At 43.4% G+C, this 27055-nt stretch overlaps 1 protein-coding gene across 6 annotated transcripts in view; it reads right to left on the bottom strand.

Moving 5' to 3' along the window:
* The window catches only part of rap1gap2a (RAP1 GTPase activating protein 2a), a 354141-nt gene that overhangs the window by 55501 nt on the left and 271585 nt on the right, over window positions 1–27055 (bottom strand). For 5 of the 6 annotated variants that reach the window (XM_060848310.1, XM_060848305.1, XM_060848306.1 and 2 more), the window contains exons 4-7: window positions 18640–18675; window positions 9173–9217; window positions 6891–6923; window positions 3614–3826 (exon numbers count right to left, since the gene is read on the bottom strand). In XM_060848310.1, the coding sequence (XP_060704293.1) occupies window positions 3614–3826; window positions 6891–6923; window positions 9173–9217; window positions 18640–18675 (327 nt within the window). Of the gene's footprint in view, window positions 1–3613; window positions 3827–6890; window positions 6924–9172; window positions 9218–18639; window positions 18676–26099; window positions 26390–27055 lie in introns of those variants that run through there. The other variant, XM_060848311.1, reaches the window with a different exon arrangement.

Genomic DNA, 27055 nt, shown 5'->3' with positions numbered 1-27055 from the left:
GGGGGAAGCCTCCTGCATTCAACTACTGCAAGCCCTTTATAGAAAGATTGCAATGTTTATCACTGTAATTGTATTTCTCATTTTTCTAATGTATACAATGAATAACTGTAAGGTAATGTAACTTTTTTCATTTCTCCATTTTGTATCTAAGATTTGTACTCTGTACCTAAGATGGCACTTTTGGGGTGACTTTGTAAATGTTTCAGTGTACTCCTGCATTTAAATATAGGTGACAATAAACCTCCTGTGGGCAGCATTCCACCCTGTGGGCAGCATTGATCCAAGGGAACCTGTGTTTCATCTGTTCAAAGAGGGAGTAAAGGGTTGAATAACCCTATCACCACTCTACAGGAATAGGGCAGGGAATGAAACTACTTAGCACTTTCCAATTGCTATCACAGGTCTGCTGGGCTGAATGGCCTCCTGTACACCATATGAGTTTATGATTTTTTACATCATGTGGCTGGTATCCTGCAACTCACTCTGAACAAATATCTGGAGGGCAAGATTTTGTGCTCAGGACGTTTCACAAGGAAAAGCTATAATTATATAGTGTCAGCTTGAGTCCAGTGCCAAAAATATAGTTCAGAATAGAAACGGTGTGTTAACACATGAACAATTGTGTAGCTTTAGGACAAACTATACTGAGGGTTTGGCAACTGTTTTGCCGGATTTGGAAGAACTGTACCTGTCTCGGAGATGATTGCTGTTGGTGCAATGTGCCAAATGTGAAAAATGTTCCATTCCTCATGTTGATGAGGAGAAAACAAACTTTTTAAATAAAACAAGATACAGCGATGTTATTTGTGCACATTCCATTTCTAAATAATTTCTTGCTAAATAATTTCTTTAATACTCATTCCAAGTAATTGGATGTTGACTTCTGCTCCTAAATTTGGGAATTTGGTGGTGGAATAGGACACTCAAGTGGAGCTGCTCCGCTCCACCTGTTTCTACCTTTTTCCTTTTTTTTAACCTCTCCCCTCCCTTCTCTCAGCCTTGGACATCTGCCCCCTGGCCTCTGATTTCTGGCCTCTGAAACAGGGGACTCTGTCAATGACTAGGGGCCTGAAGCAGGGACTGTGACAATGACCAGGGGCTGAAGTAGGGATTCTGCCAATGACCAGGGGCCTGAAACAGGGACTCTGCCAATGACCAAGGGCCTGAAGCAGGGATTCTGCCAATGACCAGGGGCCTGAAGCAGGGCCTGTGACAATGACCATTAGCGTGAAGCAGGGATTCTGCCAATGACCAGGAGCCAGAAGCAGGAACTGTGACAATGACCAGGGGCCTGAAGCAGGGACTCTGCTAATGACCAGTGGCCCAAAGTGGAGCAAGGCAATATCCAGTGGTCAGACCACATGGAGGCTCCCTGCGCTGATCTGCTGTGGTGAGTCCTTAGACAGAGACTGAGATGCTGGTCGTTTTAACGCTGCTTCTTGTTTTTCTGACTTATGGTCATGTTGTGCTTAACTTCTTTTCTTCATTTCTCTATTCTGTCACAAAGGATTACCTTTTTTACCTAAGATGGCGCTATACGTGGTGACGTATAAACTTTTAACTGTACTCATTTGAGTACATGTGACCATAAAATTAGAACATAGAACATAAAACGGTACAGCACAGAATAGGCCCTTCAGCCCACAGTGTTGTGCCAACCATTGCTCCTCAAATATACGAACTCTCAAATTTCTGTGACCATATACATGTCCAGCAGGCTCTTAAATGTTCCCAATGACCTCGCTTCCACAACTGTTGCTGACAACGCATTCCATGCTCTCACAAATCTCTGCGTAAAGAACCCGCCTCTGACATCCCCTCTATACTTTCCGCCAAACAGCTTAAACTATGACCCCACGTGTTAACAATTTCTGCCCTGTGAAAAAGTCTCTGGCTATCGACTCTATCTATGCCTCTCATTATCTTGTGCACCTCAATTAGGTCCCCTCTCTTCCTTCTTTTTTCCAATGAAAAAAATCCGAGCTCAGTCAACCTCTCTTCGTAAGATAAGCCCTCCAGTCCAGGCAGCATCCTGGTAAACCTCCTCTGAACCCTCTCCAAAACATCCACATCTTTCCTATAATCGGGCAACCAGAACTGGACACAGTATTCCAAGTGTGGTCTAACCAAAGTTTTATAGAGCTGCAACAAGCTCTCATGGCTCTTGAACTAAATCCCCCTGTTAATGAAAGCCAAAACACCATATGCTTTCTTAACAACCTTGTCCACTTGGGTGGCAATTTTAAGGGATCTATGTACCTGCACACCAAGATCCTGCTGCCAAGAATCCTGTCTTTGATCCTGTACTCAACTTTCAAGTTTGACCTTCCAAAATGCATCACTTTGCATTTATCCAGGTTGAACTCCATCTGCCACCTCTCAGCTCATCTCTGCATCCTGTCAATGTCACGCTGCAGCCTACAACAGCCCTCTATACCGTCACTGACACCTCCAACCTTTGTATTGTCTGCAAACTTGCTAACCCATCCTTCAAACTCCTCATCCAAGTCATTAATAAAAATTACCAAGAGTAGGGGCCCAAGCACAGAGCCCTGTGGAACACCACTCACCACTGACTTCCAGGCAGAATACTTTCCTTCCACTACCACTCACTGTTGTCTGTCGACCAGCCAATTCTGTATCCAGACAGCTACATTTCCCTGTATCCCATTCCTCCTGACCTTCTCAACGAGCCTACCATGGAGAACCTTATCAAATGCCTTACTGAAGTCCAAATCCACCGCTCTACCCTCATCAACTTGTCTAGTAACATCCTCAAAGAACTCAATGAGATTTGTGAGGCATGACCAGCCCCTCACAAAGCCGTTCTGACTGCATTTAAACAAGCCATGCTCTTCCGGATGGTCATAAATCCTATCCGTCAGAATCCTTTCTCACACCTTGCAGACGACAGACGTGAGACTGACTGGTCTGTAATTGCCGGGGATTTCCCTATTTCCTTTCTTGAAGAGAGGAATTACATTTGCCTTCCTCCAGTCCTCAGGTACAACTCCAGTGGAGAGTGAGGATGCAAAGATCTTCACAAGCAGCGAAGCAATCACATTTCTCGCTTCCCAAAGCAGCCGAGGACAAATCTGGTCTGGCCCTGGCGACTTGTCAATCTTAATGTTTGTCAAAATTTTCAGCACATCAGCTTCCTCAATCTCTATCCATTCCAGCATGCTTACCTGCTCCTCAATGGTTTCATTCACAACAAGGTCCTTTTCTTTCGTAAAGACAGAAGCAAAAAATTCGCTTAGAGCTTCCTCTACCTCCTCAGACTCTATATTCATTAATTAATTCAATTAAATTCAATTTGTCTGTATGTCTATTTGACTTAGGAATAGAAGTAGGCCATTCACCCCTTCAAGCCTAATATAAGCCTGTTAGTCACGCCCCAATCCTGTGCTAGGTCCTAACCAGCTGCTGGTTCAGTGCCACAGAAATGAGGTTTTCCTGTAGGTGGGAACATCTCAACAGACTAGCAAATCAAAACTTGGTAGCAATATTAACATTTAAGGCAATTGCTCTCAAAATTATTTCTCGATTGATAATTTCATTCTGTACAGTGGGTCAACTGCATGGCATGCCAATCACTTCCTGGGCCACTGACCTTATTGAGAAAGTGCTTCCTGTAAACTCTGGCAGTACTGTTGCATTCCAGCTTGTATCCAAAGGTGCTGGGACTCAGGCTCTCTACCACATCCTCCTCGCAGAAACTACTCTCGGATGATGTTGGAGTATTAATGGTATCCATTCCTTCAATCCAGTACCCTCCAAACTGGGGGAGGATAATGGACTGATATGGCCCCGCTTTCTCGATGACCTGGATAACACAGTTCATTCCATTCGTTAATCCTCAGGTAAATATCTGCACCTTGTCCAGAGGGCATTTAGCATTTTAATTCTCCTCTGAAGAATTTTACTCAAGGATATTTCGGGGAGATATTTGGGGATGATTACTGCCTGGTGGCCATTGAACTGATGAAGTGGACCCAATATCCATTGTGAAACCCGACTGATTTTATGAAAATAATCATGTGGCCTTTCATCCTCCCCACTATTTCACCAACCAGATGTAGCACGATGAATTTTCTTTTGATAGGGACACAGAAAAACACACCTCAGGCTTTCATTGCACAGGGCAATGTTTCTAGACTGGCTGCAAAAGAGGGAGGTGTCCCAGCCCAGAAAGGAGACATTTCTGTGTCACCTGAGGGAGAATCACTGGGGCTCTGGTGAACCTAGATCATTCAAGTGGATCCTATTCTGATCTTGTAAAATGCGCCCTGCAACGCCCAATGAGGAAAATCTGGTTGGAAATTGGGTTTTAGTTGGCCACTTTGCACAAACACCAAAACTGGTGATCTGCTCAAAACCTAAAGAAGCCAATCCTAAAGGTGAAAAACGAAATTAGTGATGTAAGACGCTGAATAAGACTCAAACCCTAGTCAATGGATAATATTCCATTTGAAACTTTTGAGTGAGTTTAAGGCATAGAGCAGAAGTAGACCATTTGGCCCATTGAGTCTGTGCCACCATTCAATGCGGTCCTAGCTCATTGGATCAATCTCAACTTCACTTTCCTGCCTTATCCCCTTTAAACATTGATTTCTCACTGTTTAAGGGAAGGGATGAAATGGTAAAATCAATCAATGCCAAGATCTAGATCTGATGAAATATCTATGAATTAGATAGGTACAAATGTTGTGGTCCTGTTCGCCGAGCTGGGAATTTGTGGTGCAGACGTTTCGTCCCCTGTCTAGGTGACATCCTCAGTGCTTGGGAGCCTCCTGTGAAGCGCTTCTGTGATCTTTCCTCTGGCATTTATAGTGGTTTGTCTCTACCGCTTCCGGTTGTCAGTTCCACTGTCCATTGCAGTGGTCTGTATATTGGGTCCAGGTCGATGTGTTTGTTGATAGAATCTGTGGATGAGTGCCATGCCTCTAGGAATTCCCTGGCTGTTCTCTGTTTGGCTTGTCCTATAATAGTAGTGTTGTCCCAGTTGAACTCATGTCGCTTGTCATCTGCGTGTGTGGCTACTAAGGATAGCTGGTCGTGTCATTTCGTGGCGAGTTGGTGTTCATGGATGCGGATTGTTAGCTGTCTTCCTGTTTGTCCTATGTAGTGTTTTGTGCAGTCCTTGCATGGGATTTTGTACACTACGTTGGTTTTGCTCATGCTGGATATCAGGTCCTTTGTCCTGGTGTGTTGTTGTCTGAGAGTGGCTGTTGGTTTGTGTGCTGTTATGAGTCCTAGTGGTCGTAGTGGTCTGGCTGTCAGTTCAGAAATGTTCCTGATGTATGGTATGTGGCTAGTCCTTTGGGTTGTGGCATGTCCTCATTCCGTTGTCTTTCCCTTAGGCTTCTGTTGATGAAATTGCGGGGATATCCGTTTTTGGCGAATATATTGTATAGGTGTTCTTCTTCCTCTTTTTGCAGTTCTGGTGCACTGTAGTGTGTTGTGGCCCTTTTGAACAGTGTCTTGATGCAACTTTTTTTGTGTGTGTTGGGGTGGTTGCTTTCGTAGTTCAGGACTTGGTCTGTGTGTGTGACTTTCCTGTATACCTTTGTGCTGAATTCTCCGTTCGGTGTTCTCTCTACCATCACGTCTAGGAATGGGAGTTGGTTGTCCTTTTCTTCCTCTCTAGTGAATCTGATTCCTGTGAGTGTGGTGTTGATGATCCGGTGTGTGTTTTCTATTTCTGTGTTTTTAATGTTTACAAAGATGTCATCTACATATCTGACCCAGAGTTTGGGTTGAATTTGCAGTAAGACTGTTTGTTCTAAACTTTGCATTCTAACCGCTTCTGCTATGAGTCCAGAGATGGGTGAGCCGTTGATTTGTTCATATATTTGGTTGTTGAATGTGAAGTGTGTTGTAAGGCACAGGTCCAGTAGTTTGAGTATGCAGTCTTTGTTGATAGGTTCCCCGTCTTGTTGTCTGTTCTGTTTGTCCAGCGGGTTGGCTATTGTTTCTCTGGTTAGGGTTTTGTCGATAGAGGTGAACAGTGCCGTTACATCGAATGAAGCCATAGTTTCTTCCTTGTGTATATGTATATTTCTGATGATGTCCAAGAATTCCTGTGTTGACTGTGTTGATTGTATAGAGTGTCTGGATCCACTGATCAGGAGTTTCAGTTTCTGCTGTAGCTCTTTAGCCAGTTTGTGTGATGGTGTCCCTGATACGATGGGTCTGAGTGGGATGTCTGGTTTGTGCACTTTAGGTAGTCCATAGAATCTGGGGGCGGTGTTGCTTTCAGGTTTCATTCTCTGTAGATCAAACCTGGTTATCTGTCCTTTTTTTTGCAGGTTCCTCAGTGTGTTGATTATCCTATTGGTGAGCTGTGGGGTGGGGTCAAACTCTCTCTTTTGGTAGGTGTTGGTATTTGCAAGTAGTTGTTGCGCTTTCGACACGACCAGCTATCCTTAGTAGCCACACACACAGATGACAAGCAACATGAGTTCGACTGGGACAACACTACTATTATAGGACAAGCCAAACAGAGAACAGCCAGGGAATTCCTAGAGGCATGGCACTCATCCACAGATTCAATCAATAAGCACATCGACCTGGACCCAATATACAGGCCACTGCAATGGACAGCTGGAACTGACAACCAGAAGCAGCATTTAAACCACTATAAACGCCGGAGGAAAGATCAGAGAAGCGCTTCACAGGAGGCTCCCAAGCGCTGAGGATGTCACCTAGACAGGATGAAACGTCTGCAACACAAATTCCCAGCTCAGTGAACAGAACCACAACAACGAGCACCCGAGCTACAAATCTTCTCACAAACTTTGAATAGGTACAAATACTTCACGAGTACTCTCATTTTCTCACAGCAAGCCTCTCTGAATAAATTATTTGAGTATTTAAGATAGACTTACCTCATCAATACTGGGATAGGGGATGTAATCATCCTGGAAAACAAAACAAGCACGTATATGAACCTGTGTAAATTGATGGCAAAAATATCTATTTAAATACAGCATGTGGTAAAATCTCTGACACTGACAGTGTCCTTTTCCTGTCAACCTGCAGAAAGGATGTTAGCATTCATTGTTGACTAGGTATATAAAACAAAAAGTGTAGCACTGGAAAAGCACAGCAGGGTCAGGCAGCATACGGGAGCAGGAGAATCGACTTTTCAGGCATAAACTCTTCATTCCCGAAACATCAATTCTCCTGCTCCTTGGATGCTGCCTGGCCTGCTGTGCTTTTCCAGCACCACACTCTTCAACTCTGACCTCCAGCATCTACAGTCCTCACTTTCTCCTAGCTATTTAAAACCCCTTGTGTCTTAATTCTGTGCAAGTATTACAACTAACCCAGGTGTTAAAACAGAAAGTTAGAGGTTATCAACATAACCTAAACCTGACAAGGAATTGAGATGATTTAAAGGAGTGGGAGGATGTGTGCAGCAGCAATACCAACATTGGCCAACTCGTCTGTTCTTGCATTTCAGACGCTATAGAATGGACGTCCCATTTTATATAAAACAACTGGTCACAACCGATCAATGCTAAATGGGTAACAAAATTTACTGTTTTTCTGACCGTCAGGTAACTGCTCCCTTAGTGCAGCGACAAAACAACTTCCAAGTTGGAGCATGTTGGAGCAGAAGGTGGCAATTAGCAAATCAAACCTGTTTTGCCATTGATGGAGATTAAGCACTTCACGCCACACATCTGCTTTTGCCTCATATTCATTAAGACCTGTGATTATCCAAAATGCATCAACCTCAAATTTAAGAATACTAATTTGAGTAATTGCAGAATTGTCATTTGCAGAAGGGAGTTCCAAATTTTGTGTTGAGAATTACTTCCTAACTTCACTCCTGGAAGGTTTGGCACTAATGTTTAGACCATTCCTCTGGTCAGTGAACAATAATAATTTCAATCTGAAATGGCCCAGCAAGCCACTGAGTTCAAGGGCAATTAGGGACAGGAAGCAAATACCCTTGCCAGTGATGTTTCTATCCCTTGAAATAACTTTTTAAAAAATTAATTCCCTTTATTATCTTGAACTTTTCAACTAAATCATCTTTTACCTTCCTGGGATTACAACCGCAGTTTGATTGCACTTTAAGGTCAGGTATCACTTTGGTAAACAGAAACCACACTCCCTCCCAATCCTTCCTAAGATGTGGTATGTCAGAGGCGTTCATAATGTGTGCTCCCCAGTTTGTGCCACATCACTCAAACAAAGTTAGCAGGAAACACAAGCCCCTGATATTGCTGCGCCACAGCATTGATTGGGACTGGCTACTTTCCTCTCTCACTCAGCAGGAAGTCCCACATCGGACGGCTGTCAGTCAATCTAATTTACGCTTGTGAAGACAGTGATACTTGCTATGACGTTGCTCTCTAACAGATAGCCACTTATTGTCCCCATCTCCCTTCCCCTCATGGACTCCCTCCCATCTTCTCTCCGACCCTCATTCCCACAGCTCTCACAGAGGAGTCATGACAATTTTCAGGCCTTAAAAATAGGTCACAGTGGGAAAAATATTTGGGAAGCACATCCTATGCTGTTTGGTATTATTTTCATTTGGTACTAAGCTAGGGGGAAGCAGCAGTCTAATAGCATAATCGCTGGACCATTCATCCAAAAGACCCAGGGAATATTCTGGGGACTTGGGTTTGAATCCTGTCAGGACAGAAGGTGGAATTTGAATTCAGTAAAAAAAGAATTCATTGTTGATTGCCAGTGGGAATAAAAACCATCTGGTTTACTAACACCCTTTAAGGAGGGAAAATGTCATCCTTACCTGGTCTAGCCTACAAATGATTCTAGATGCACAACAATGTGGCTTACTCTTAATTGCCCTCTGGGTAATTAGGGATGGGCAATAAATGAGGGTCTTGTCAGAGATGCCCTCATGAATGAAAAAAATCGTTCCAATTGCTGTGACTTACTTGGGCATCAATACTTTTGAGACGTTATGTTCCCTATTAGAGATCCTGTCATAAGTTTGGGCAAATACTTGAGTGTTGTCCAAATATTAGAGTGATCCAGAGCTTTGTTGAATGAGACATAGACAATATCTGGGCCCCTCGGCACAGAGCAGATGCCTGAATTTCCTACATAGCTACAGTATCTAACAAAGGATTCCTGGAGTCAGACTGGTATAACAATATTTAATTAAAAGCTACAGTGAGTAACAAACCTTCTGCCTGTTGCTCTTGTCCTTCTGCTCATCAAATTTTAGAGTCTGTTGGAATCAAAAGAATGTTAAGGCTTATTTGGAAGCAATAAAATAAGTTTACAAGGTCAACCAACAATACACGTTCTATCCTGTATCTCAGAGCCATGAGAACTACTGCAGGGAAGAAACACAGTTAGCTAGATAGTAGTGTGGCTGTCCGATTCAAAAATAACTCAGCAGAGGCAAATTTTCCGTCATTTTCAGAGCATCCCCCTTCAGTCACTGCTGGGGATTGGGAACACCGAGAGTGGTGTATATTGTAAGGTTGGTGTTGGTATCCTTGCACCAGTCAGCTGCTAACACCCTGTTTCATTGAGGAGGTGTAAGACGATGAGTGGGAAAAATAATTAGATTCATCAATGGCCATCCTATCCAACTTTGGGTATTGTCTTCCTCAACTGCTGGCAATGCTAACTTCTCCAAGAATGAAGGGAAACAAAAGGAGAGATTCTCAGGCCAAATCTGAGGGGCGCCCTCCCAATATCTCTCCTGGTTCCAGGAGCGCTCATTTGCCATGTCATAGTGCTCATATTCTGTTGACTCTTCACTCATTCACACTGCCCTCTGGCACTACCCTCCCCTCAGACATTGTAATGAAGCATCTGTTGGTGGGAAAAAGGATATGGATTGAAGTCAAGTGCAATGCTCATTCGGGTAACATGAAAAATGTAAGTCACCCAATCGTATTTCAAACAGGCCTCTCCTGCATCAGCATTGGGACAAACTGTACTTAAAACTGTGATGTTAGGAAATTCGAGAAAAATCATTACGCTAGGGAGGTGAGAAACGTTTCTGTAATTTCTCCCGTTTCTGTTCTGGGGAATGTGTCGATCCAGCAAGGCCACATGTAAAGCCCATCCTGCCTGCTCCAGAAAGGTAGCTAATAGAACTTCTCTTTGACTCATTGCAATCTTGATAGTGGAAGTGTTCCGACAATGATGTTAAGTTGGGAACTTCTCACATTGGTCCAATGGTAATGAAGGAATAGTCATGAATGACTGAAGCAGGTTGGTATATAGCACCAAGGGAACCCTGAAGCAGATGATGTTCCCCTGACACTTGCAAACCTTTTTGAATTCACAGAAGCAGAAGATCCCACTGAATTAGTTAGAGTTTGAGTTTGGAAGCACTGCTTAAGCTTATGAACCTGTTATGTAGCACCAGTGATTGTGAAAAACTTAAGTGATGAATTATTATTGTAGCCAACATATTTTGCCACATTAAAATATGTTGACTTTACTGCGATTGTTCCTAACTCTTTCACAGCCAGTACAGTGAATGCTGACAACATTTGCTCTTACACATGTCCTGCATCAGTACTCAAGATGGCATATTTCTCTTGGAATGAATTGAAAATGCATAGCTTCTAAACACCCAGTCAGACTCCCATTACAACATGCTCCTGGCCCTAGCTACTTTGGAGATTACTACAAGAAATGCTCCATTAATTTACAAACCAAGCACATGGCATGATCCAGTCAGGTGATAATTTGCGGCACTAAAGCAAAGATTGTTAATGGTGTGAAACTGAGTTGTGTGTGCAGTGCAGAATGGAGTCAAATGTCAGGGATAAAACCTGATCATTTAATACTCAGGACTCTCAACAGTTGAGCAATGATCTACAAGACAGGGTTGCTGCATTCATTCAGTTTTGTAGAAACATTGCTTTTGTTTAACAACTGATGTTAGATGATTAATTACAGTATTATGTGATGCTGAACTCAAGCCCTGGCACATGACCAGCATTGTTCTTATCTAGTGCTTTTCAACGTGAAGAGAAAGCTTGATCTCCCCACGGGGGCTTCTTATTGGATTTCAGTCTTTGTTTATAGCACAATGAAGTGACAAAGTCACACTACACTCCGTCTCGACCTTAGTATCACCTCACGTCGTCAGTGTTGAGCGATGATTTGATTGTGCAAGCTGCTAATCAATTGCTGCCTTCTCCCCAGTTCCTTCCAGTGAGCAAAAGGCAGGAGATGGTCAGGCTGAGGTAGAGTGACCCTGTAAACTAATCTGCTGTTAGCAAACTCATTTAGGAGGTGGGCATCTAGAAAATCCAATGTATCGGGTGATGCTATGACTTCCCCTGCCCCTTAGTTTGGCCAGAAGAGGAAATTCTGTCCAAAAAACTGTAGCTTAATAATCGATAGTGCAAATGTAAGGATGGATAAATAACTTGGAGGGTTGTTGATTGCTTTTGGGAATTAGGGAATATTTATCCGAACATATCAAATGGAAGTCAATGAGAGGGGAGATTATATACAGTCTGTTAAAGGAGCATTAGATGATAAAAAGCTTTTCTTTGCTTGCGTGACAAGATTTTGAAATTTATTTCACAAATAAATTCTTATAATATATCCATACGTAATGCGGTGAGTTGCTATTCTGGGTATTATAGCAATTCCAGTACAATTTGTACTTAAAACTGCACGTATTTTGAAAGTGCTTTTTCCTTCTCAAGTTTCCATTCAAACTTATTTGCCCATCAAGGCTAACCTCTACCATAAACCAATGCCACTGGACAGCTTTTTAAATGTATGTTCTTCCAGCTCGGCGAACAGAACCACTACAACAAGCACCCGAGCTACAAATCTTTGCACAAACTTTGAAGAAATACTTTAAATAATCCTCAGAAATATTTAAGAGTGATAACTTGGTAAAGGCTGACTTACACAGCGAAAAAATACTTGTAAAAATTCTTTTAAATAACGTCGATCTGCCAACCTGAATTTCAATTCTTGAGAATTGCTTTTAGAAAGTACAACATTATTACTTAGAGTTATTAGTAATAGTTGCTGAGTAAATTTTAAAGAAATAATTCAAAATCTTTCAAAATGTATCGATGAGGAACAATGTGCCTGAAGGTTTGAGCTTAATTTTTGTAGCGGACTCAAGTTCTATGAATGCATGCAATGGCGAAAACTCCTAATGGTGATTACTAGACAGAGATATTGCTTAACATTCTATTTTCTTTCATACTAATATTGCAGAGGATTATACTGAAAACATTGTAGCAGGAATGTCAGGCCATAATATAGACAGAAATATTATCCAACATAGAGGTAATGTCTATATACTTATTCATTCATTAGATGTGAACATTGCTGGCTATACTGGCATTTGTTGCTCATCCATAATTATCCAGGAGAAGGTAATAGTGAACTAGGATTGGGTTGGAGGGTTTGAGCTATAGGGAGAAGCTGAATAGGCTGGCGCTGTTTTCCCTGGAGCGTTGGAGGCTGAGGGCTGTCCTTTAGGATGTTTGTAAGATCATGAGGGGCGTGGAGATGGTGAACAGCTAAGGTCTTTTCCCCAGTGTAGGGGAGCACAAAATTAGATGAGAGGTGAATGATTTAAAAGAGACCTAACAGGCAGCTTTTTCACACGGAGGGTGGTGTGTGTATGGAATGAGCTGCAGAGAGATTGGTGGAGCCTGGTACAATTACAACATTTAAAAGGCACCTGGGCAGGTTTATGAATAGGAAGGGTTTAGAGGGGTGTAGGGCAAATGCTGGCAAATAGGACCAGATTAATTTTGGATATCTGGTTGGCATGGTGAAGGAATGGGGATCCATTCCTACATTAGGATGGAGTGTTGTTTGAAGGGGAATTTGCAAGTGGTAGCACTCCACTTGTACTTGCTTCCTTTGTCCTTCTAGGTGGTAGCGAATCTGGGTTTGGAAGATGGAGCCATGATGTGTTGCTGCAGTGACCTTGTGGATGGTACACACTGCTGCTACTGTGCATCGTTGGTAAAGGGAGTAAATACTGAAGATGGTGGGTGGGGTGCCAAGCAATCAAGCTGCTTTGTCCTGAATGGAATCAGCTCTCTTGTGTGTTGCTGGAGCTGCACTCATCTGGGCAAGTGAAGAGTATCTCATCAACATTTGAGAGAAGTTTCTCCTCCAATCACATGGCCATTCTTGCAGCCCGCCCATGTTTACTGAAGACAGGTGAACCAGTGAGCTACTCAGCAGCAAACAGAGAGGGGAACACCCTGGGATTGGAGAAGTAGCGCTAATCTGTGGAAGGCTGGAAAGGTTAGGGTATAGCACACGTTTGCCAGGTAGGGATGCGGAGGAGGGAGAGCACACTTGCCAGGCCAGGTGGGTCAAGGCCCCTGGGGTGAGGGCAAGGAACAAAATGAATGGCCAGAAAGAAGGCAGAAGAGAAGCAAGTGGGGGTGAGGCAGGGCTATTGGCAAGGAGAGACTGCTCACAAAGAAATACTTAGCTAACTGGGTGTCAGGACAACCTGAAACCGCAGGAAACATATCAATGCAAATTGACGTCCTTTTAATGCAGAGTACGTCAGACACTAAAAGAAAAACCTTTCATACAAGGCTACGGCTGTTGTTTTGCTCCAGTTTAAATACTGGGTGTCTGGAAATTTAAGCTTTCCTTGTGTGTCATGGCTTTATGTTTAATGGCAGGCTGTTACTTATTGAGGATATTGATTAATTTTTCTCGTTTGGCTGAGTCTAAATAGTCAACACAAATGCAGAAAACAATTTTATGACATGGTATCTCGCTTGTTAAGAGTTAATGAGAACAGAAATGAGAACAGAAAATCAAAAATTAGCCAATGAGAAAACTCAAGAAGAGTCCAAAGGGGGGATAACAATATTTTTACCCTGGATGACAGTAGTGGGTTCAGCGATAGTAATGATATTGAACATTAAACAGCAATGGTTGGGTTCCCACTTGTTGGAAATAAACATTTGCCTGGCATTTGTATGTTAGTTGGCACTTGTTAGACCAAGCTTGAATGTTGTCAAATCTTGCCACAAATGGACATGGACTGCTTTATTATCAAAACATAGGAGTAGCAAGTGGTGCTGCACTATGTGCGATCATTTGCAAATATCCCCAATTCTGACCTTATTCTGGAGCAGAGTGCATTGATGAAGCAGCCGAAGATGTTTGGGTCTAGAATATTACTCTGAGGAACTTTGTAATCGATATATATCCTTATATGCAGCACATGAAGCATCGGAGGCTGAGGGGTGTCCTTAAGGAGGTTTGTAAAATATGAGGGGCATGGATAGAATAAATAGACAGGGTCTCTTGTCTGAGGTGGGGGAGTCCAGAACTGGAGGGCATAGGTTTGGGGTGAGAGCAGAAAAATATAGGGGAGACCTGAGGGGCAACCTTTTCATGTAGAGGGTGATGTGTGTGTGGAATGGGTTGCCGGGGAGGTGGTGGAGGCTGGTACAGTTGCAATGTTTGAAGGGCCTCTGAATGGGTATATGAATGGGAAGGATTTAGAGGGATGTGGGCCGGATGCTGACAGATGGGACTGGATTAGGTTGGGATATCTGGTCGGCATGGACAAGATAGACTGAAGGGTCTGTTTTCGTGCTGTACATGTCTATGACTCTGACATATACACTATATAAAATGGATCCCTCTTTTCATGTCCTTACCAATATGTGGTGGCACACCTTTGCCACATAATCAGCATATAGTTTTGCTGATATACTGTACATCAATCTAGATCTTATCTCTAGGATTCAGAGGGTTAGCATCAAATTTTTCATAACAAAAACTGACCAGCAGGAAGCAATAGCAATATGTTAGAAAAAAATGCCAACTGAAAATAACCTCTGTGTTTCCAAAATGATTGAACTAGACACGGCATGGGTTTCAAATGATTTGGATGTATGTGTTTTGCATTGCTGTGGGATTTAATCTCCCGAATATAACACTGTAGTACTTGTCTCAATGCCCAGATAGAACACTTTTCTGTGTCCCCACTGTTCCAAAATTCTGTTAAAATGATAAACTGTGAAAAGTACCTTCCCTTACTGTGCGCTCTCTGCAGAAGATTATCGCTTATTAACTGATTACAAGCAAACAGTATAAGCACGAGTGGGGGAAGTGTTAGCTAACTGTTCATTTTTGCCATCTGTGGGACTGCTGGATATGCATTGCTTGTACATCTTAAAAGGAACAGCAAGTTCTTGGAAATTGAGGTATATGGTTCTGAAAGAGTTAATACCTGATTAAGCGCAGTAAACCCTGCCGATTATGATGAGGTCATGGGGACTTTGTCCATATAGAGAAGGTGGTATTAGAGGAGAGATATTTCTCCATAGCTAAGTTGGTTATGTTCATATAAACTGTAAATGGTTGCAGTAACTCAAAAATCTTCATATGTTTACTCAACTCCTTTGGCTATAAATTCTGTGAAAATGACCTTAACCTCCACAGTTACCTGATGAAGGTACTCCAAAAAACCTGTGCTTCCAAATAGATCTACTGGACTATAACCTGGTGTTCAACACAGACATCTACTATAAACCGACTGACTCCCACAGCTATCTGGACTACACCTCCTCCCACCCTGCCCCCTGTAAAAACGCCATCCCATATTCCCAATTCCTTCGTCTCTGCCGCATCTGCTCCCAGGAGGACCAGTTCCAACACCGCACAGCCCAGATGGCCTCCTTCTTCAAGAACCGCAGATTCCCCCCAAACGTGATTGACGATGCCCTCCACCGCATCTCCTCCACTTCCCGCTCCTCTGCCCTTGAGCCCCGCTCCTCCAACCGCCACCAAGATAGAACCCTACTGGTTCTCACCTACCACCCCACCACCTCCAAACGGACCCCACCACCAGGGATATGTTTCCCTCCCCTCCCCTATCAGCGTTCCGCAAAGACCACTCCCTTCGTGACTCCCTCGTCAGGTCCACACCCCCCACCAACCCAACCTCCACTCCCGGCACCTTCCCCTGCAACCGCAGGAAATGTAAAACTTGCGCACACACCTCCTCCCTCACTTCCCTCCAAGGCATCCTTCCATATCCGCCACAAGTTCACCTGTACCTCCACACACATCATCTATTGCATCCGCTGCACCCGATGTGGCCTCCTCTATATTGGGGAGACGGGCCGCTTACTTGCGGAATGCTTCAGAGAACACCTCAGGGACGCCCGGACCAACCAACCCAACCACCCCGTGGCTCAACACTTTAACTCTCCCTCCCACTCCACCGAGGACATGCAGGTCCTTGGACTCCTCCACCGGCAGAACATAACAACACAACGGTTGGAGGAGGAGCGCCTCATCTTCTGCCTGGGAACCCTCCAACCATAAGGGATGAACTCAGATTTCTCTAGTTTCCTCTTTTCCCCTCCCCCCATCTTGTCTCAGTCGGTTCCCTCAACTCAGCACCGCCCTCCTAACCTGCAATCTCCTTCCTGACCTCTCCGCCCCCACCCCACTCTGGCCTATCACCCTCACCTTGACCTCCTTCCACCTATCACATCTCCATCGCCCCTCCCCCAAGTCCCTCCTCCCTACCTTTTATCTTAGCCTGCTTGGCACCCTCTCCTCATTCCTGATGAAGGGCTTATGCCCGAAATGTCGAATTTCTGTTCCTTGGATGCTGCCTAACCTGCTGTGCTTTAACCAGCAACACATTTTCAACTATAACCTGGTGTTGTGTGATTTTTAACTTTGTCCACCCCAGTCCAACACCGGCACCTCCAGGTCATGGATGAAACTAGTAACACTAGAAAAATGGCCATCTTAATCTGTACTTGATCACTTCAGGCTTGAAAGATCCCTCACAGAAATAAAATGTGTTTCCTTGGCTATTACCAGGTGCAGTGACATAAATTTATCAGTACACTGTGAATGAAAAGACAACAAATCCCTTTCCGTGGTTCTTTGATGAAAACTGAAACAGCAGCTCCTCAGTTGGGTGGGGGGGGGGTCACTGACTAACTCTTTCAGCTGATGTGTTAATTAACCTGACACACACGGGACCTCTGGTCTCACTTCCACTCTTGGTGTGTGGTGAGCTCACTGATCTCAGCTGTGGAGTCATTGGGGTGAACCAACTGACCAAGCAAATACTAAGGGGAAGCAAAACGGAACAGAACAAGAGTTACAGCTATTGCATAATACTCAGTGCTCAACAGTGTATGTCAGGGTGAAATCTGTATGTGTATATTTAAATGCATGCATTTATGAACATTTATATCTGTAAAGATTGGGTGTCTGTGTGTATCTTTGTAGATATTTGTTTCTCTGTTTATGAACCACATGTGTTGTGGTGTTTATGCACACGTGTGTTGTGGTGTTTATGCACACGTGTGTGTGTGTGTACACGTGTGTGTGTGTGTGTGTGTGTGTGTGTGTGTACACATGTTTGTTCATTTTCCAGATCATTCTGTTCAGGGTGTGGTAGTGACTGAAAAAGGTCAATTTGTGTTAACTTCAGCCAGAAAAGATAAAATAGAACACAATGGCCGTGGGGCCTTCAGATTATTTTTGCAGCATTTATCAGTAAAGGATTTCAATTGTTGGAGAGAGTAATGGAAAAGGCTTTATACGAAGGAGTGAAGTCTTAGTCAAATGTGAGTTTGAAAGAAGGAAAAAGGACGATGTAGTGTGCACTGTGCAAGAAAGGGGTCATTTCAGGACAAGCTTTCTCTTGGGAATCTTTGTTAGGTGGCAGCATGGTGGCTCAGTGGTTAGCTTTGCTGCCTCACAGCACCAGGGACCTGGGTTTGATTCCAGCCTCAGGCGAGTGTCTGTGTGGGCTTTGCACATTCTACCTGTGTCTGCGTGGGTTTCTTCCCACAGTCCAAAGATGCGCAGGTTGGCTGGACTGGCCGTGCTAAATTGCCCATAGTGTCCAGGGATGTGCAGGCTAAATGGGTTAGCCATGAGAATTGCAGGGTTACAGGGATAGGGTAGGGGATGTGTCTGGGTAGGATGTTCTTCAGAGAGTTGGTATGGACTCGATGGGCTAAATGACCTGCTTCCACACTGTAGGTATTCTATGATTCACTGCCTCTCTCCTCTACTTTAAAGATAGGCTTTAAAACAGACCTTTCTGACCAAGCTTTTCAGTGTCTAATCAGGTATCTACTTATGTGGGTCTATGATATATTTCATTTTACAATGTCCCTGGCAAACCAGCCTGGATGTTTTATGATGTGAAATGTGCTGCACAGACACAAGTTGCTGTTGTGTGAGCCATTAGCCCCGTGTCGCAATTTCAAGATCCAGTCTTACGTTTTTGTCCTTTTTACCGTATGACTGAAAATGCTGCCTGTTACCATGACAACAGTGCCCAGATGTGGTGCGTTCCACATGTCCATCAGCATCGGCCTATCTGAAAAATCAAAACCTATTTCTGGGTACGTTCTAATCAACCTGTTCAGAGATATGAGGATTCTACATTATTACGCACTTCGGAGCAGTGGGACTTGAACCCGGGATTCCTGGACAAAGTTACTTCTTTATAGTTTGTGTTGCACAGATCAGCCTTTTTAAAATAATCGATTGTCAAATTTATTGGTCTGCTCTAATCACATCGGTTAAGTCTTATTGCAATTATGACTCTCTCTGGTAAGAAAGGCCAGTTTGCTCGGTAATAGTGGGTCTTCAGTACAAAGAGTCACCTACCTGCATCTTATCCAGCATTTCAAAGAATTCTGTTGACTGTTGGGAAAGAAGAAAAACAGAATTAATAGATGCAGGCTTCAAAATGAGATTATCCCAGCAAGGATACAGCTATTCTTCATCTTCCCATACATCAAGCTTTCTTTATAACTTCAACAGAGGGAAGATGCCTACCTGTGGAGTGTCTAATATCTGCAATAAATCAGAATCCTCACATGCACTAAACAACAGAATATCCACTTTATACAAAGGCTGGTGGCAGCCTCCACTTCATGAGCAGAGCCTTGCCCCTGGAAACGTAGATATTCTCCTCAGGAGGTAATTATTGGGTGTCAGCTACCACTGGTTCTGCCAATGGCTGTGCTGAATGTTCAATCTCACATGTAGGCTGTGATCACCCATATAGCCCTGCACTAAAGCTATCCATATAGTTCCACTGCTCAGCTGTCTATATGTACTCTGGTCATCTGTGCATTTCAAAGAGACAATATTGTGGATACTGGAAATCTGTAACTAAAAAATAAATAGAAAACTCTGCAGTGTCTGAGACAAAGAGTTAATGTTTCAGCTTGATGACTTTCCAGCTGAACATAAAGATATTCAAGGTTTAACAGAATTTTAGTAAGTTCGTCAAGGAAAGGCGGACCTAAAGAGAGGGCCCTGTGATGGGGTGGAGGCCAGCAGGGATTACAGGGCAGATCCCATGGATTTGGGCCCAGTCAAAAGGCCTTTCAAAAAATGGTGAGTGACACCAGGAGCCCAGGAGGGAAATCACAGACCCTGATACTGCTCCCTGTCAGAGACCCTGGTCATAGCTGCGACCCTCAGTCTAACCAGCAGTGGGAGCTCCCTGGAACCCCAGTCTCCAGGCGTTGACCTCTGATGCACCAGGCCCTGGGTGAGACCAGCAACTTTGGCCTATTCAGCCCCTCCGTTCCAGTTTCCAGTAATTTCCATTGGCATTGAGTGAGGGTGAGGATAACTCACTGTCACATAGCAATGCTGCCCATTGTTGTTTCTATTCAATGTCCATTCCAATTCCACCCATGCTCCCTAACCCCCAGCAACTTTGATGGAGTCAGGCCTACTCCATTAGTAGAGGTGCCTCAGGTAAATTACAATTGAATGTTTAAATAATTCATTTGCAAAGCAATGACTTTGTAATATAAATATGAACATAGGATGCATAGCAGGGCTTGGTACCTCTCCATGAGGTCAGGATTGGTCTATATTTTCACTCCATTTACTCATCTTACCTTTACATTTTCTCCTCATGAAAAGTGATTGATCTCAATTATAAAAATATTTAATTGACTCGGGGAAAATGTTACGGATTTTTGTGAAAGTTACATAGAGAAGAGTAGGTAATGCCTGTGAGAGATGGTTCTCTGAATGATCAGGGTGCCCATTAGCAATGTTTACAAGCACACGGGATACAGTCAGAAATCTTCAGCAACTCCCACTGAGCTCCACACTACGTAGAACAACATCTTCAAAGTGGCAGCTTTGCAGTGGCTTTTATCCGGGTGAACTGCTTTCCTTTGAAGACTTACTTCAAAGTGCTGGAGAGGTCGGTGTTGGGGAATCTCATCCTTGGATTTCGTGGTGGGGTCATCCACTTTGAAATCAAGAAAGATGAATCAGGGAATGTTCGAAATGCAGATGAGGAACTTCGGAGGAATTGAAGGATTTTGGCGTCCAGGAGCACAAACCATGAAGAGCCGCGAGGGTACCATGAGGGTACAAAGGGCAGCTAAAAAACAAACAGGAACAGAGGACATTCAGCCCCTCAAACCTATCCTGTCATTGGATCACAACTGACCTGTCTCCTAACTTCTTTTATCCATCTTTGCTTTGTAATATTTGATGCCCTTGCCCAACAAGATTCTGCTCATCTTGGTTTTGAATTTTTCAATGAACCCCTGGTGTTTGTTTTTTGGAGGTGGGGGGGGTGACAGATTTCTTACTTTACATGTAAGGAAGTGTTCTTGATTTAACCCATGATAGCCATAGCTCTGATTGTCCTGTCCTCTTACTCTGGACACGCGCACCAGGGAAACAATCTCTTTGATCGCTTTAAATCCCTTAATAAAATAATTGCTTTCACCACAAGAGGGTAGGAATTCACAAGGGAGAGTGAGATGACTCAATTGGACAGAGTTCTGGTTAAACCCCAACTAGAGAGCTGCATTCAGTTTTAAACCCCAGAGCTCAGACAACATGTTGGACTTGGAGGGAGAACAGGGTAGATTCACTTCAGTTACAGAATGGCTAAAAAGGTTAAATGAGGAGAGCAGACTGCATGACACTTGAAGGACAGCACAGTACTACAGATGCTGGTGATCTGAAATAAAAACAGAAAGTGCAGGAGAAACTTGGCTTCATCTGTAGAGAGAGAAACAGAGTTGATGTTTCAAGTCAAAACTTGGACACGGGATTTTTAAAAATTCATTCATGGGATGTAAATGTCGCTGGCCACACCAGCATTTATTTCCCAGCCCTAATTGCCCAGAGGTCAGATAAGAATCAGCCACATTGTTGTGGGTCTGGAGTCACAGGCAGGCCTGACCGGGGAGAGTCATATTGGACTTGAAACGTTAACTTTGCTTTTCTCTCCACAAAAGCTGCCTGACCACAAGACCATAAAATGCATGTTCAGGAGTAGGCCATTCTGCCCATCGATCCTGCTCTGTTATTCAATGAAGTCATGGCTGATCCGATAATTCTCAACTCCACTTTCTTGCCTTTCACTCACAATCCTTGATTTCCTTAAAAATCTGTCTGTGACTGCTGAATGTACTTAATGACCCAGCCTCAACCACCCTCTGCGATAAAGAATTCCACAGATTCACTGCGCTCAGCGAGAAGACATTCCACCTCGTCACTATCTTTTAGGTGTGTCCACGTATTCTGAGATGATGCCATCTGGTATTAGACTCTTGCACAAGGGGAAACAACCTGTCCACATATATCATGTCCAGTCCCCTCAGAATCATGTAGGTTCAATATGGTTACCTCTCACTCTTCTAAATGACCCACTGTCCTATTGACTTTTTCCAGTAGTTTCTGTTTTCATTACTGAAAATGCTTGACTTGTGTTCCTTTGCATTGAGAAGGTTTTCGTTTATGCTTTCATGGGCTGTGAGTGTCACTGGCAAAGGCAGCAGATTTTCCTCATCCTTAATTGCCCGTCAGCAGGTGGTGGTCTGGTACCCTCTTATTGAGTGGCTCGTTAGTCTATTTTGGAGGGCAATGAAAGGTTGACCACACTGCTGGTCACAATGCCATATTTCCTTCCCTGAAGGGCATTATGTGAACCATATGAGCTTTTTTAATTATCCAATAATTTTGGTCACCATCACTAATAGTTTTTGTTTAACTACTGATTAATTAAGTTGACCAGTTGCTTTGGTGGGTCTTGAATGCATGAGGTGAATTTTACTGTCCCACACTGGTGTATTTGACGATGAGTGGCCAGGTGGCCATTCTCCCATCCATTCTCAACCTTTCTCCAATATTCCAGGGGGCAGGAAAGGTGAGAGGCAGCCTGGTTGCCTTTTGGCCGATTCAGTGGACAATTGACTAAAAGGTCTCATTCACCCCTGCTGCAGTTTTTCAATCAGCAGTTTTGCAGGCCGCTGGTGGGCAGCAAGGGGGCATCTCTTTTTGGGGGGAATGGGGGAAGGAGGTGTGATGGTCTAGTGGTAGTATAACTTGAACATTAATCCAGACAGGCAGGTAATGTGCTGGGGACCTGGGTTCAAAAGCCTCCATGGAAGGTGGTGGAATTTGAATCCAATTTTTTAAAATCTGTAATTAAGAGTCTGAGAATGACCATGAAACTACAGTTGATTGTCAGATAAATCCACCTGGTTTTAGGGAAGGAAACTACCATCCTTACCTGGTCTGGCCTACATGTGACTCCAGCAAGCCAGGCAACATTAGGAGGTGCAGAAGTCGATGTTTCGAGTGTAACTCTTTACCAGGAACCACTTGACTTCTGCATCTCCAGGTTGCTTGGCTTATTGTGTTCTTCCAGCCTCCTGCCTGTCTCCTTTGGATTCCAGCATCTGCAGTTTTTTTGTCTCTACATGTGACTCCAGATGCACAGCAACGTGGCTGACTGTCAACTGTCCTCTGGGCAATTAGGGATGAGAAATAAGTACTGGCCTAGCTAGCGATGCTTAAATGCCATGAATGAATTTTTAAAGATACCCTGTGTCCACCAGGGGCAGCCTCCCACAAGATGGCACCCCTTCATACAGAACTCTCAGATAGCTCCCCATTTCTGGCCACCCAAACCTTGCTTTCCATTACTACCCCATGTCCTTCCCCTGCCCACCTCATAGGGGTCTCTCAGCCATACTGTGCACAAAACCTTTATGCTAACCTGATGTCGTGATGGCATCTCTCTTCTTCCTTGGAACTGCCTGCAGTCCCAGCAATGGCCACTACACCCCTATTAGTGCTGTTGCGACCACAGAGGTGGTGAGATGCCAACCAGCTTTTAGCTCACACCCACAATACCACCCCCCCCCCCCCCTTCCCCTCCCACCCCTTGCACACCTTGTAACATCCAATCTCCAGACGATCAGCCAGGACCTCCAGATTTCTTATCCAGCAGTAGTACCTAACTATTCCTCTACCACCTCCCAAAAAGATGAACTGTTTGACTTATTTTTGAACTGATGCAGGTGAAAAACAGAGAAACCATCTCCTCTCCCACCCAAGGGGGCACAGGAAGCATATTGCGAGCTCAACTGTTTAGAAATCAAAAAGAGTTTTTCATTAGAAATGAAGGATTATTCAGGATTTGGCTATGTGAGTCATGGGGATGTCTGGTGGAATTTGCAAAATGACTGATACAATCATTGTCCTTCAAACAATGATTAACACTCAGTTATGACATCAAGCACTCCCCGATCAGCTGTTTAACATAGGGAACATTCCAGTTAAAATTAAAAGCCAAAATTGCTGGACTATCTCCCTCCGGTTTCTCTTCGTGGTTTCTACATACTATGTTTGCACATCTGAGCAACTGTTCAGCAAAACAATTTGTTGCTACCTGAGTTTTGCAAGGAAATAATTTAATGTGTAACGGGGAGTCTGCACAGCTGTGCTTTGACTGGATGCACAACAACTCTCCAACATTTGCAAAATACTGTGGATACTGGAAACTTGGAATAAGAATAGAAAAAGCTGGAGGAACTCTGCAGGTCAGCCAGCATCTTTGGCAAGAAAAACTGAGGTAATATTTCAGTACTGTGACTGCTCGAATTGGAAAAAGGTTAGAGCTGAACAACGTCTAAGCTGGTACAGAGGCAGGAAAAAGGAGAATGGACAGATGAGGAATGAAAGAAAACAATGGAAAATGGGAGAGATTGACTATGTAAAGGGATAACATGTAAGATATGAGAGATTGATAATGGGGTCAGTAAATAACAAATGACCCTTCTGATAAATGGTTACAGTGGAGTAGCCATTATATACCAATTCTGTTTCTCTCTCTCCATGGATGCTAAGGATACTCTGAGATATTTTGGAAGTTTGATCCACTGGGATTAAAAAACAATTTGATTAGGTTTGTTAACCTGGGCCAATCAGGAAGCCCTCGCTGACCAATATAAACAGAGGATTCTGGGCTTGGGTGTTCTTGGAGAAGGAGCACGCGGTGTCCACCAAGACCCTCGAGACTTTCAGGGAAAGGTGGGCATCGCAGGGTGTGGAGTGCATTATTTCCCCCTCCAACTCTATTTTGATTTAATCCGTGCGCTCCCCTTCACTGTTTGATCACACAGCATTGCCTTTTGTGAAGGGCACTGCTTGTCACTGGCCACTCAGGTGTTTCCTTTCTTCCTGGTGGTGGAATGTGAATAAAGTTTTCTGCACTTGTTGGTCTTCACTGTGTCCTACACCTGCACACACACAACATGGGTGCTGGGGAATAAATAGACACTAGCACTGTGTGAGATTTTGGGGGGAAAAAAGAAAAAAAAAGAGAAAAGAGAAAAAAATATATAACCTGGGTATTTAGAATCTCCTCAGTTCAGTGAACTAACTCTGAGCTGGCTGGCCACAGCCAGTGTACTGTGTGCAAGTAAATAAAAGGTGATTTGATGACAGGATACCAGCCTCTGTGTAGTTATTTCAGTGCAGTATTGGTTTAGGAAGATCAGACTTGCGAAAATCATTACCGGGAATGTACTGACAGACTTAGGGAGGTTGACCTCACAATGATTGACATAACAGCTGACCAATGGCAACAACTGAGGGAGTGGGCTGAGGCAAGATGAAAGTACAGACAAACAATGGTTCATATGAACATATGAATTATGAGCATGAACAGGCCATTCAGCCCTTCAAGCCTGCTCTGCCATTCAATAAAATCATTGCAGATCTGACTGTGGTTTCAACTCTGGATTTCCACCTACCTCAAATAACCTTTGACTCCCTTGTTAGTGATAAATCAATCTATATCTGCTTATAAGAAAATTTAATGACAGACCCTCCCACCCTGCCTCCATTAGTCTCTGGGGAAGACTATTCCAAAAATTCATGATCATCTCAGAGAGAAAAAAGAATTTAATCTCCACCCTAAATGGAAGACCCCTTCATTTTAAACCATGGCCCCTGGCTCCAGTCAGAGGAAACATTCTTTCAGCCACCATTTTGTCAAGACTGCTCAGGACCTCAGTGAGACCACCTCTCAATCTTCTAAACTCCAAAGGATGGTGGCCCAGCCTGTTCAACCTTCCTTCATAAGCCCCCCTTGTGCCACCTGCCCAATCCCAGTTATTAGCCGATCGAACCATCCCTGACCTGCATCTAACACATTTATATCCCACCTTGAGGAAGGAGACCAAAATGTATACAGTTCTCCACAAGTGGTTTTAACGAGAATCTGCACAACTTTAGATTAACTTTTACATTCCACTCCCCTTGTATTAAATGTCAACATTCTATTTGCCTTTGTGTGATGCCATCTCCTGGAATATGTTCAACCAAAACCGACAGTCCGTGAGAATCCCTCATCGTCTGCACAATTCCCCAATACCACAGCTAAATGATTCTCTCTTTCAAAACACATTACTCATTCTTCGAAGATTGACATGAGTCGATAGTTCAACTTCACAGATACGGTATTTTGCCTGGTTTCTCATTGTGTTGACTTCTAGTACCTTTTTTTTAATTGAAAATGGTTTTTATTTTTTACAAAATTATAAAAGTACAAAAGATAATCTTATGGTACAACAACAATAACAATAAACTGCCCACTATTCTACTTTACAGAACTAACCAAAACTATTGCAAAGACACTGAACCATCCTCCCACATTACAATGCAATAAATAACTAAAAATAACAAATTAACATTAATTTTTAAAACTGACAAGCAACTGCCCTCCTCTTCCACTCCTATTAATGAATGTCTTACTCTTACAGGATCTTTAACTTTTTTTTTACCTTTAGAATGCAGGCTTGGAATTTCCACCCGAACATGTCTCAGGTTTCCAGCAGAGCCATTAGCAAATACTGAGTTCAGTATCCCAAAAGTTTACTCACTATTCTAAAGGGGAAAAAAATGTTTCTCGGAACTGTTCAAAACTGGATCTGGTCTCAATTTTTCTGCTGTATGGGTGATTTCTTCTTGTTAAAGGAAGATTTACACTGTTAAGAGACAGATATTGAAATTCAGTGGCAACAATTTCTTCCTTCTTAATCTGACAGGCAGACAAGTGGCACAAGTGTTTGCAGTTCCTGTTAAAAGGCTGGTGTGCATCCAACAGGAAGAGCTGTCGCCTATTGTGAAAGTATTGAGTAAAATTGACGAGCCCTGTCCATGTGGTAGTTTGCATTTTGTTGCTATGCAGCAAGTGGATGGAAACATTCCGAATGAATCAGATTCATCAGTGCAATGTGATCGAGTGGATGGTCAGGACTAGACTGGGTGAGCAAGAAGGACAGCACATGAGCATTAAATTTCAACATAAGTCTCACATTTCACAGACTTGGCCTTTTCAAAGACCTGGAATGTCATGTATATTGAAAATGTATTGAAGTTCCTCGGAGTGGAACTTGGTGTGTTGCACTCAGGGTAATTCCCAAATTGAAATGTTTTATCCTTTAGTTGCATACCTGACGTGAAATGTACATTGTAAATTTTAACACTATTGCAAAATTCAACTAGTCTCCATACCTGCAAATGCCCGAAACGCCGACCCTCCTGTTCCTTGGATGCTGCCTGACCTGCTGTGCTTTTCCAGCAACACACTCTCGACTTTAGACTTCATACAGCATGTTCCACCCAATAATATATATTATGAATGAAGTATATTTTTGAGGAATAAAAGACCTGGAAGATCATTAGGTGCTGACATTCTCCCTGTTTGAACACAACGAGCAGGTTAAAGGGGAGGCTT

Source organism: Hemiscyllium ocellatum, chromosome 31, assembly GCF_020745735.1.
Source record: "Hemiscyllium ocellatum isolate sHemOce1 chromosome 31, sHemOce1.pat.X.cur, whole genome shotgun sequence".
Taxonomy (NCBI): Eukaryota; Metazoa; Chordata; class Chondrichthyes; order Orectolobiformes; family Hemiscylliidae; genus Hemiscyllium; species Hemiscyllium ocellatum.
This window is presented reverse-complemented; position numbering and strand designations above follow the sequence as displayed.